The sequence below is a fragment of the Leopardus geoffroyi genome, chromosome X, assembly GCF_018350155.1.
Source record: "Leopardus geoffroyi isolate Oge1 chromosome X, O.geoffroyi_Oge1_pat1.0, whole genome shotgun sequence".
In the NCBI taxonomy this organism is placed as follows: domain Eukaryota; kingdom Metazoa; phylum Chordata; class Mammalia; order Carnivora; family Felidae; genus Leopardus; species Leopardus geoffroyi.
In genome coordinates this window covers 41,760,365-41,771,423 of record NC_059343.1, presented here as the reverse complement: position 1 = coordinate 41,771,423, position 11,059 = coordinate 41,760,365, and the positions used below count along the sequence as shown (strand labels likewise).

Here is an 11,059-nt window from a genome sequence, read left to right as displayed (position 1 = left end):
AAGCGGGCAAGGCTGTAGCTGTGTTCAAGTGTCCCTGCTAAGGAAAGATGGTGTGAAGGACCAAGGCCATGAGAGACCGTGTGTGTGTGTGTGACACTGAGAGCCTCACAGCAGTTGAGAATTGGTGACTACAGATGGCAGAGGCTGACTGAAGAAACATGACCGTGACAGTGAACAGGTGACCGAGACAGCATCTGAGATACAGATGGTGTGAGTGTATGTGAACCTCCTTGCAAGAGACTGTTAAAGGCTGTAAATCAGGACTGGGTATATTGAACGCCGCTGGAGAAGAAACGTGACACGAGGTGACTGACACAGTGAGATACCGTATGACTGCATGCGTGTGCACCTTAGCTACCATCGGCGACTGTGGCTGTGTGAGATGGATGGGGGCTTGGGTGAGAAGAGGTAGGAGAGATGGCGATTTCGTCTGTGTGCAAGAAAGTCCTTGAAAGACCAGCAGGGGCTATAAATCAGTGACTATTCTGATATGTGACTAAGTGGTAGAAACATCTAAAGGCGTGACTGTATTGTGTGCATGTGAAAAACCAGTAAGAGGACATGGTGGTGTTACTGGCCAAATGAGGGAGGCTGTAAGACGAGTGTGTGTGTGTGTGTGTGTAGCTGTTTGTAGGAGACCAGGAATCCATGACAGAGAAAATGACTCCCTGAGTGTGTGAAGGAAAGTCTGAGAGGCTGTGAGACCAAATATGTAAATGAGCCCTGCTCCTAAGACACTCTAGTAGAGACTAGAGATCCAGAATTGTGTGTAACTGTGTTTAAAAAAAAAAAAAAGGTGAGAGAAAATGACCAAGGCCAAATGAGACTGTATGAGAGACCACGGAGCAAATATGCCAGGCCTGGGAGAAAGTCACTTCCTCTACAGGTCCTGCCTCTTCTGTCCCCTGCGCTGGCTTCTCCCAGTCCTCCAACACTTGAAACGCTGGAGTTCCCGGGGTTTTACCTGGCACAAGGTGAAGTCTCCAGGAAGTCTGGTCCAGTGCCGGCCCTTGAGACTCTACTTATCCCCTCAGCGGCGATGCCCACATTTTTACCACCAGCCCAGACTCTGTTTCATCGCACTTGTCAGAATCTCTAGAGTCTTGTTGATTTCACATATTTATTCATTTGGCGCCTGTTTATTGAGCCCTGCGGCCACAGCAGTTACCAAGCCAGGCACAAATCCCTGCCCTTTGGAGAGCAGGCATTTTAGTGAGGGTGATGGTGATGGACAAGAAAGAAACAGATAAATACATCATATCAGGCGGCAGTGCAATAATTACGTGGGAGAAGAATCTCTCACTCCGTTGAAATAATAAATCTGCAGAGTCATTTTATTGCCAAACGTGGAAGAAGATGGAAGCACCAACACCCCTCTTCCACAGGGAGTCCTAGGAGTATACAGTTTAGGCACAAAAGAGCTATCAATTCTATCATTATTACCAGGGCAACGGGTGATTAGATAAAACAGCCAACCAGAATCACAGGTTTCTTGGGGAGATTGTTTCTGCAGGATTAACACCGAGCTGATGTTTGAGTCTTGGAATCTTAACAAGATCCCTTTGTTCAAAGCATACTTTCAAAGACAGGCTTATGTTCTCAGGAAACAGTACATCTGTAACGGGTACAAATGTCAACATATCACCCATAACACAAGACCAACATCCTTGCGAAAGTTCTCTTTTAACACCTGACCCGATCAAATTCTATTACCTTGTTTTAATTTGCAGAACGGTACCTCTCCCTCCATGAATGCAGAGGAAATGACACCCGGCCTTCCTAACTTTCTTAGACTTTTTTTAATGTTGATGTATTTTTGAGAGAGAGAGACAGCACATGTAGGGGAGGAGCAGAGAGAGGGAGACAGAATCCAAAGCAGGCTCCCAGGCTCTGAGCTGTCAGCACAGAGCCCAATGCAGGGCTCAAATTCACAAACCCTGAAGATCATGACCTGAGCCGAAGTCAGATGCTTTACTGACTGAGCCACCCAGGCACCCCAGACTCTTTTTTGTTAATTAAAGAACTTCCTGTTCTTAAAGTGGGCTCTGGAGTTTCACTCATCAGGGCTTATGAGAAAAAAGAAAAGAGCAGGTCCGTGGAGCTCAGTTTTACCTGCATCAACAAGGGGCTGAAGAGGACTTAATTATTAACAGTAAAAGAAGGAACATGCAGAATTGTTTTTATAGATGAGACCTACAAAGAAAGAGGTTTCAGTGACTAGAATGGTTCTTAAAGTGTAGTCCCCAGACCAGCAGCATCAGCGTCACCTGGGAGCCTGGTAGAAATGCACATTCTTTTTGTTTTAATGTTTATTTACTTTGAGAGAGAGCGTGAGCAGGGGAGGGGCAAAGAAAGAGAGAGAGAATCCCAAGCAGACTCTGCACTGACAGTGCAAAGCCCAACACGGGGCTCAATCTCACAAATCATGAGATCATGACATGAGCTGAAATCAAGAATCGGATGTTTGACTGAGCCACCCAGGCATCCCTAGAAATCTATATTCTTTTTTTTAACCTTTTTTAAGTTTATTTATTTATTTTGAGAGAGACAGAAGGAGAGAGAGAATTCCAAGCAGGCTCTGCGCTATCAGTGTGGAGCCCAATGTGGGGCTTGAGCTCACGAACCACAAGATCATGACCTGAGCCAAAGTCGGATGCTTAACTGACTGAGCCGCCCAGGCACCCCTAGAAATGTACATTCTTGAGTCCTACCCCACACCTACAGAATCAGAAACAGGTGGGGCCCAACAATCTGTGATTCAACAGATCTTCCAGATAATTCTGATGCACACTAAGGTTTGAGAGCCCCTGGGCTACAGAGTGACAGGAGTGCCATACAAAAGGGTAGCTAGAGAAAGCCTCTGTGAGGGAGATGACCTTTTTTGTTTGTCTCCTCTTTTAGAGCGTAAGCCCCTAGAGGGCCAGGATTTGGGGCCATCTTATGCTCTCTCTGCTCCATCGAGTGCCAAGAACAGCATCTGACCCCCAATAGATGCTCAATACACGTTGAGTGAATGTATTTAACAAGCAGCACCTACTGTATGCCAGGCGCTGTTCTAAGGACTTTTAAGAATCTGAAAGTCCCAGTCTTTGCAACAAACTCCGTGATACAGGCTCAGGGCGGGGCTTGTTACCCACCCCAGTTACTCGATGGATCGTGGTCAAGCTCGGTCCTTCCCAACCACCCCCTCCCCAGGCCCCAGCTGCCCCCACCTGGGACAGTGGATAGTCCCACTTCACTCCCACACCCTTTTTCCCATACTTTCACTTCCCCTTCTCACTTCCCTGTGCTGACCGCCCTTCCCCATGCTGACCACAGGGAACCTCACTTTCAGGAAAGAGGAGGATGAAGCAATTACCTCGATCCAATGAGGAGGGACACACTGAGCACCCTACACTCATTTCCCGTCGTCCAACCCCCACTTGAGGTTGACGCTATCGTTGTGGTACAGACTGCTTTTTACCGTTGGAGAAACTGAGGCTCAGAGAGGTTCAAGTGACTTACCCAAGGTCACCCAGATAGCAAGCGTATGCTCCATTTCCTCTCAGTAAGGATGTGACCAGGGAGCACTGACTGAGTACTCAAGGGTTGCTGGGCAGGGTGCGGGTGCCGGGGATACAGTGAGGAGCAAAACCGGGCCAAGAGTGAGGCAGGAAGTAGGGAGGGGAGAGCAGAGCAGGAGGCCTCCAGGGGAAGAGGTGACAGGAAAGAGGTTGAAGCTTCGGGGACCCTGCACGACACTCTCCCCTCCCCCCCAACTGCCCTCCCCCTCCCAGTTCCTCCTGGCCCGGTTCCTCTTTCCCACTGATTCCAGAGCCGGGTCAGCCCATACAAAGCCAGGCCTCCTCTCTGGCGGAGGGCAGAGCTGCTGGGGTGCAGTGCTCAACATGCCCGCCCGAGCACAGGCCCCTTGGTTGCTACCACTGCTGCCGCTGCCGCTGCTGCTTGCCCTGCTGCCAGCCACAGGTGAGTGGGTGAGGGCGCCCTGGGGTGCCGGGGCCCATGACAGCCCTGACCGTGCCCCCCCCCCAACCCTGTTCCAGGCTCAGACCCCGTATTGTGCTTCACCCAGTATGAGGAAGCCACAGGCAAGTGCACGGGCCTCCTGGGGGGAGGTGTCAGTGTGAATGATTGCTGCCTCAACCCTGCCTACGCCTTCCAGAAGCCTGGCAGCAAGCTGTGCCAAGCATGCAGGTGAGGGGGCATGGGGGTTGCAGGAGAGGCCACCCACAACTGGGGCCTTTGCTCCTCTGGGATTTCCAAGGGCGACTCCAAGGCCCTGATCAGGACCACAGCCCAGAGGTTCTCAGCCTCTGTTGACATTTGGGGCCGGAACATTCTTTGTTGTAGGGAGCTGACCTGTGCATTGCAAAACCTGTACTCTGGAGCCTCCCTGTCCTCCCACTTGATGCCAGTAGCAACTCCCCCAGCCAATCGCGACAACCAAACTGTCTCCAGACATTGCCAATTGTCCCCCCACCCGGGGGGCAAAACCACCCCGGGTTGAGAACCACTGCCATAGCTTGGGTATTGAGCACTTCCTGCATACTGGAAGCATCGTGGGTGGAGTACAGCTCAGGTATTCTGAAGGTAGCTCACATCCCCTTATTGTGATTTCAGCTCATACTGCGTGCTTACTGTATACAGACGTGTCGTGGGGGTGGGAGAGTTTGGGGAATTGTGAGGGCAGCTCCAGGCTCCTGAGTAGCCCCTAGTTATGATGACACTTCACGTTGTTCGTTGAGTACTCCCAGCACACTGGATGCATTGCAGAGGTCATGGGTAGCTGGAGGATTTCTGAGGGTGTCTCTAGTCTCCCAATCATGATGCCAGCCTACATGTATTGAACCCTTACTGTATGCCAAACATGTTTTCTAACAGTTTACTGTATATCCTAGATACACCCTATGGAAGGGGAGCTTGGGGAGTTTTGAAGGCAGCTCTGGGCCCCTAGTCGTGTCAACAGTTCACATCAGTTTAGTATTATGCTGTGCAGGGAGTTGGGGATAGATCTGGGGTGTTTCTGACCAGGTCTCTAAGCTCACTGGGTTGATAGCTCCTGTTTATGAAGCACTTCCTGTTTACCAGCTATCATGTACGGTGGTGGCCTGGCAGGTTTCTGACAGCAGGTCTGGGCCCCTAGTCCTTATATTTGCTTACTGCATGCCTGGCACTATCCTTGAGGGACCTCAAAGGGTTCCAGGTCCCTGATCGTGAACGTCAATGATATCGTTAAGTGCTTACTGCGTGCCCTCCTCTTCCCATTTAATCCCTGACATCCCTAAAGAGGTAGGTACTCTGACCAATCCATTCCACATACACTCAGCCCGCGCCCCCCACCCCCACCCCGTGCCTGCCCACACTCTGTAGTCCAGTACATCATCCTTGCCAGCTCCAGCCAGGATGAGACATATGTGCTCTTCTCTGCAGGCCTCCACGTTGGTCGCCGTGGTCTGCGTGGGGCCCCTGCTCGGTGACCTGCACTAAGGGATCCCAGTTACGGCACCGGCGCTGCATAGGCTGGGATGGGCAGTGCTCTGAGAAGGTCGAGCCTGGGACCCTCGAGTGGGAGCTGCAGGCCTGTGAGGACCACCCGTGCTGTCCTGGTGAGGAGGATCCCCAAGGCAGGCGACCCTGGGAACAATCAGGGCAGAGGCCCTAAGGGCAGGACTGTGCCTGATGTGTGTGAGGCACTAAGGAACAGGCCGGTGTGGCTGGAGGAGAGTTGTGGGAGGCGACATCAAAGGGGAACTGATCCTTGTGGGCTAGGATAAGGATGCTGGCTTTTATTCTGTGGTCGTGGGCAGACGGGGAACGTGAGTGGACTTGGCTTGTGACATCCCTCTCACTGTCAGGAGGAGGGCAGATTGTATGTGGTGAGGGCTGAAGCAGAGGGGACCGGTGTGAAGGCTACTGCAAGAGTCCGGAGGAGCAATGATGTTGCACCAAGTGTGGCAGAGGATGTGGGGCACGTGAGGAAGCGAGGACCCCCGCATGATGCCCCCATTTCCATCCTGTCCCCCTCCCTTCTATCCCACAGAGATGGGTGGCTGGTCCAACTGGGGTCCCTGGACGGCTTGCTCTGTCACCTGTTCCAAAGGGACCCGGACCCGTCAGCGAACATGTGATCACCCCACCCCCAAGTGTGGGGGCCACTGCCCAGGAAAGCCACAGGAGTCAGAACCCTGCGACACCCAGAAGGTCTGCCCCAGTGAGTGAAGGCAACCACAGGGCACTGATGCAGGCACCTGGGGTGGGTCTGGGGGTTCCAGCAGGAAACTGCCAGGGCCGGAGGACTTCAGCATGCATGACCACACTTAGCATCCCCCGCCCTGTCCCGCCACAGTACACGGGGCCTGGGCTGCCTGGGGTCCCTGGGGCCCCTGCTCAGGTTCCTGCCACGGTGGACCCAGCAAACCTGTGGAGATACGAAGCCGCACGTGTTCTGCACCTAAGCCGTCCAAGGAGCCTCCTGGAAATCCCTGCCCGGGGCCAGACAGTGAACAGCACACCTGCTCCGGCCTGCCACCCTGCCCAGGTACACAGGGATGAGGCCTCTGACACTCTGTTCTTGACTCGGGCACAGACGCTCTGCCATTTCAGGGGATAGAGATCCTAGGCCACGTGACCATGGAGCTCTTCACTGGGGCTTCGTTCGTCTGCCTGGAGGGTCTAGGGGCTGAGGGGAAGATTGAGGTGGACTTTCTTCTCACTTCATCCCCCACCCCAATAGTGGCTGGTGGCTGGGGACCATGGAGCCCTATAAGCCCCTGCCCTGTGACCTGTGGCCTGGGCCAGATCCTGGAACGACGGACATGTGATCACCCTAAGCCCCAGCATGGGGGCCCCTTCTGTGCTGGTGATGACGTCCGGACCTTAATCTGCAACACGGCCGAGCCCTGCCCAGGTCAGTACCTCAAGATGTATTGTCGCCATGCCTTAGCCCTCACCCATCTCTGCTGCCCAGTTCCTGCTACTAATGCCTTGTTCCTGCCTCTGACTCCCCCATTCCTGGCCCTGGTGCCTCAGTCCCACCCCTGATCCCCCATCCACACATCTGCTCACCCCCGCTCCTTCCCCCAGTCTTCATTCCTTCCTCTGGATCCCCTCACTGGCCCCCTTCTCTGGTTGCCCCTGTCTCTGCAGTGAACGGAGAGTGGGGGCCCTGGGGGCAGTGGAGCCCCTGCTCCCGTCGGAACATAAAAACTATCAGCTGTGAGGCGATCCCCGGCCAGCAGACACGCTCTCGGAGCTGCAAGGGCCGCAAGTTTGACGGGCAGCGGTGCATCGGGGAACAACAAGACATCCGTCACTGCTATAACATCCAGCGCTGCCCCTGTGAGTGCCCCTGCAGACGAGCCTGTGAGGCTGGGGCCGCCCATGCAGTGAAGGGGGCGGTTCTGACTCTACCGTGGACCCCATGTCCCTGCCACCTCTCTCTCTCTTACTCTCTCATTCCCCACCCCACTGAGACCTCTCATTCTGACTCCTTGCAGGGAAAGGCTCATGGTCGGAGTGGAGTAGCTGGGGGCTGTGCATGCCCCCGTGTAAACCCAACCCTGTACAAACCCGCCAGCGCCTCTGCACGGCCCCGCTCCCCAAGTTCCCGTAAGTGAGGGGGTACAGTGTGCCCAGGAGGGGGCGGGAGAGTCTGCTCAGCTCCCTGCAACCAGGGCGTCCACTCCTGGGTCTAAGGTGCCTGCCCTGACAATTGCCACCTCTCACCTGCAGGAAGAGAGAAACTAAGGAAGCAGCTGAGAAAGAGAATACTGAGGGGAGAATTGGTAGCCTCTGTGCCCTCTGAGCCTCTCATTCAGTCACTCAGCCATTCCCCCATCCCCCCAGTCCTTCCTGCGACCGTGTGCTCTCACTCTCTCGGTTACCCATGCTTCCATTTGCTCCTTCTGTCACTCAAGCCTTCATTCACTTATTCATTCCTGCAGCCACCCACATCTCACTCAACGTCTCACTGCCCCAAGGCACTTGAAGGCCTTTTTGGCAACAATCATAGGCCCACAGAACCCAGGTCCCTTGGGTCCCCCAAAGGATCCAGGTCAGCAGGGCCCTGACAGAAGGCAAATGTGGAACAGTTGGGGCATGGATAAGGGGCTGCCATCTTGACCCAGGCCCAGGAAGCTTATCGGGTCTCCCCTGGCAGGAGGGGCATTCCCAGTCTCATTACTGTGTGAGCAGAGTCCTGGACATAGGTGACCAGCCGCCCAAAGTGTTTCCTGGTGGCCCAGGTGTTGGAGAGGGTTAAAACGCCCACTCATCCCTTCTGTATTTCCAGATACACCAAGCCACTAGATTGAGTGGGCCATTCTCAACTCATGGAAGGCCTGCCATCTGGGAACTGGTCTCTGGCTCTGGGGTTTCTAGGGGATCTTGAAAATGAGTTACAGGTGTTGAGTGGAGGCAGAAAGCACTTGACAGAGTGGGGAAACGAATGGATTTGAATGAGGGGACTGGAGTGAGAGCAGATGAATGGAGTGCTTGCCTTGTGGGAGGAATAAGCCAGGCAAAGACCATTCTGGACGTGGGACTAAGTCCAGATGAAATGGAAGAGAGAGAGGTTGGCTTGGGGCAGGCATGTGGGCCCAAAAACAAGGTCTCGAATACCAGGGCAAGGCATCTGGCGTCTTTTCCAGTGGGCAATAGAGAGAGATGTAAAGGATTTGGAAGGTAGGAGAGGGTAACTCTTGTCAATAAGTAACAATTACCAGCATTTATTGAGCACTTTCTGTGTACCAGACAGTACTCTGAGCATTTTATCTAAACTAACTCAGTTATCCTCACTCAGCCCAGTAAGGCGGGTATTATCATTATGCCAATTATTCCCATGTTTCAGATGAGCAGAGGGAAGATACAGAAATTGCCCGATATCTCATAGCCAGAAAATAGTGTTGGGCACACAGTAGGCACTCAATAAGAATTTGTTGAATGCATTCTTGCCTTCCTTGAGTTTCTCCCCTCCATTCCCCTCTAATGCCCCAGGCCCACCATTACCGTGGTCGAAGGTCAGGGTGAGAAGAACGTGACCTTCTGGGGGAAGCCATCAACACTGTGCGAGATGCTGCAGGGGCAGAAGGCGGTGGTGGAGGAGAAACAGCCCTGTCTACACGTGCCTGAATGCATAGACCCTGAGGATGAGAAGCTCTAACACCTCTCTCTCCCACTCTGACCCCCGGACCTCCCAAACTTCAATAAACGGATCTCTTCCCCAGGAGGGGGGCAATACCATCTTCTAAGCCAAAGGGCACAGCACGGGCAGAGTAGCAGCGGCTTGTTGTGGAAAACAGTATTTTCCGCTCTGGCCATAGTTTGGCAGGAGCGAAGGCGAGTATCGGTCCCTTCGTGGCCGGCTTGAACCCAGAGTCTGCGCACCACCCCCCCCCCCCCTCCCGCCTTCTGCAGCGCCCTTGGCCAGTACAGCACGTTCCTCTGCAGAGCTCCGCGTTACGGGTTTCCTGGTTGGCTACTCGCCCTGGCAGGCACTTTCTGATTGGCCGACGTGCCCAGGTTTCCACCCGCCAGAGCCTCTCGGCTGGCGGTTCCGCGTTAATTCGGCATTGAACCGCGGCAAAGGCGGCAGAGGCATGCCTGTGGTTGGCACCCCGCCGCTCGAACACCTGCACCCACCCACTCCCAACAGCCCTGCTCCAATGCCACAATTAGCAGAGACGAAATAGCTCCGCGAGACCGCAAGTGGGGGGATGGCCGGGGGTGGACCGAGGAAGTGCCTGTGAGGTGCTCTGAGCTGGGGCAGGAGCAAACAGAAGCTAGAGTCAGCATCTGCCAGAAGGAGCCCCCGGGACAAACCCAGACACAGATTCCTTTGGTATTTGTACATTCATTCAACACTTGATAGCGTCTACTGTATACTAGAACTAAGTCTGGGCATCTGGGGTGGAGGAGGGCTGGTAGAAGGAGAGGACATCTGAGCGAGGGAACAAAGTCAGAATATGTGATCCTTTCGTTTGAACATTTATTCAACACTTATCAACGCCTACTGTATACTAACAATAGCGCTGGACATCATGGAGAATAGAGAAGAGGAGTCAGAACGGCACGTGTCTCCACAATGAAGGGAACAAACCCAGACACTAATACTGTTAGCATTTGCTCATTCGATTTTGCACCAATTCGCATTTACCGAATTCTGAGCCCCTTGTGATGAGACAAATCCTAAGAATCATCATAACTGTGGAATTAGCTAATACCTAGTGTGCCTGGTTAGTGTTTTAAGACTGCATAGCATCATGAATTCATTTAATCCACAACAAACCTAAGAGGGTCGATATTATCATCATTCCCATTTACAAAGGAGTAAACTGAAGCACAGAAAGAGAGTAGGCTGAACATTTGAAGCCCCATGTGTGCTGTGAGTGGAGGGACCCCTCTGTGAAAGGGTTCAGATGAAAGATTCATGACACCTGGAGTCTGTCAGGGTGCTACTTTCTCTGGGTCGATTTCCCTCTGTAAAATAGGTCAGTTGATGGGTGGAAGTAAAGACAAAGTTGATGAATTTTTGGTCATCTTGGGAAGACTGAGCTGAAGTGAGTGATTCTGGTCGCTACCACAGGGTATGAGAGGTCTGTGTTTACAAGAAAGTGGAAGTTTGTGCATTATGAGACATATCTTTGTGTATGTGTGATATGCAGACCTATGGGTCTGGGCAAGAATTAAGGATGTATTGAGTGTATGCAGAATGCATTTAAAGTTACAGCCATGTGTGCGCCATAACAATCTGAATTATAGATGTGTGTGTGTGTGTGTGTGTGCACATGCACGCATGTACATGTGCGTTAATGTGCCATGGATATGTGCGAGTGTGCATTATAAACACGGGTACGATACTGATTACGAACATATGTCAGGTGTGTGTGTCTCAGGGTCGTTGCTCACCAATGCACAACAAAGAAAATCATTCCTGGAACCCCTTCGGTTCATTCATTCCTGCTGGAGAAGATGGAGACAGTGCAGTGGAGCCTTACCTCTGCCTCAGGGAGTTGAGACACTCTTGAGGGGAATCCTCATTCTTCTGTAAAACAATCTAGAA

The 11,059-nt window shown here is 52.8% G+C and overlaps 1 protein-coding gene across 1 annotated transcript; it reads left to right on the top strand.

Moving 5' to 3' along the window:
- The first annotated feature begins 3,807 nt into the window (after window positions 1-3,807).
- Window positions 3,808-9,226, top strand: LOC123594674 (complement factor properdin). Its single transcript, XM_045471546.1, has 9 exons — window positions 3,808-3,966; window positions 4,044-4,194; window positions 5,431-5,606; window positions 6,041-6,211; window positions 6,347-6,538; window positions 6,734-6,907; window positions 7,147-7,338; window positions 7,497-7,608; window positions 8,995-9,226. The coding sequence occupies exons 1-9, from the start codon at window positions 3,888-3,890 to the stop codon at window positions 9,158-9,160; spliced, it is 1,413 nt and encodes a 470-aa protein (XP_045327502.1). The 5' UTR covers window positions 3,808-3,887; the 3' UTR covers window positions 9,161-9,226.
- The last annotated feature ends 1,833 nt before the right edge of the window (window positions 9,227-11,059 follow it).

Excerpts from the sequence above, each read along its gene's own strand:
- LOC123594674 (XM_045471546.1), top strand. The coding sequence starts at position 3,888 with ATGCCCGCCCGAGCACAGGCCCCTTGGTTGCTACCACTGCTGCCGCTG. Across the intron at positions 4,195-5,430 it reads AAGCTGTGCCAAGCATGCAG|GCCTCCACGTTGGTCGCCGT; the intron begins GTGAGGGGGCAT and ends TCTTCTCTGCAG. Across the intron at positions 6,212-6,346 it reads CACCCAGAAGGTCTGCCCCA|TACACGGGGCCTGGGCTGCC; the intron begins GTGAGTGAAGGC and ends GTCCCGCCACAG.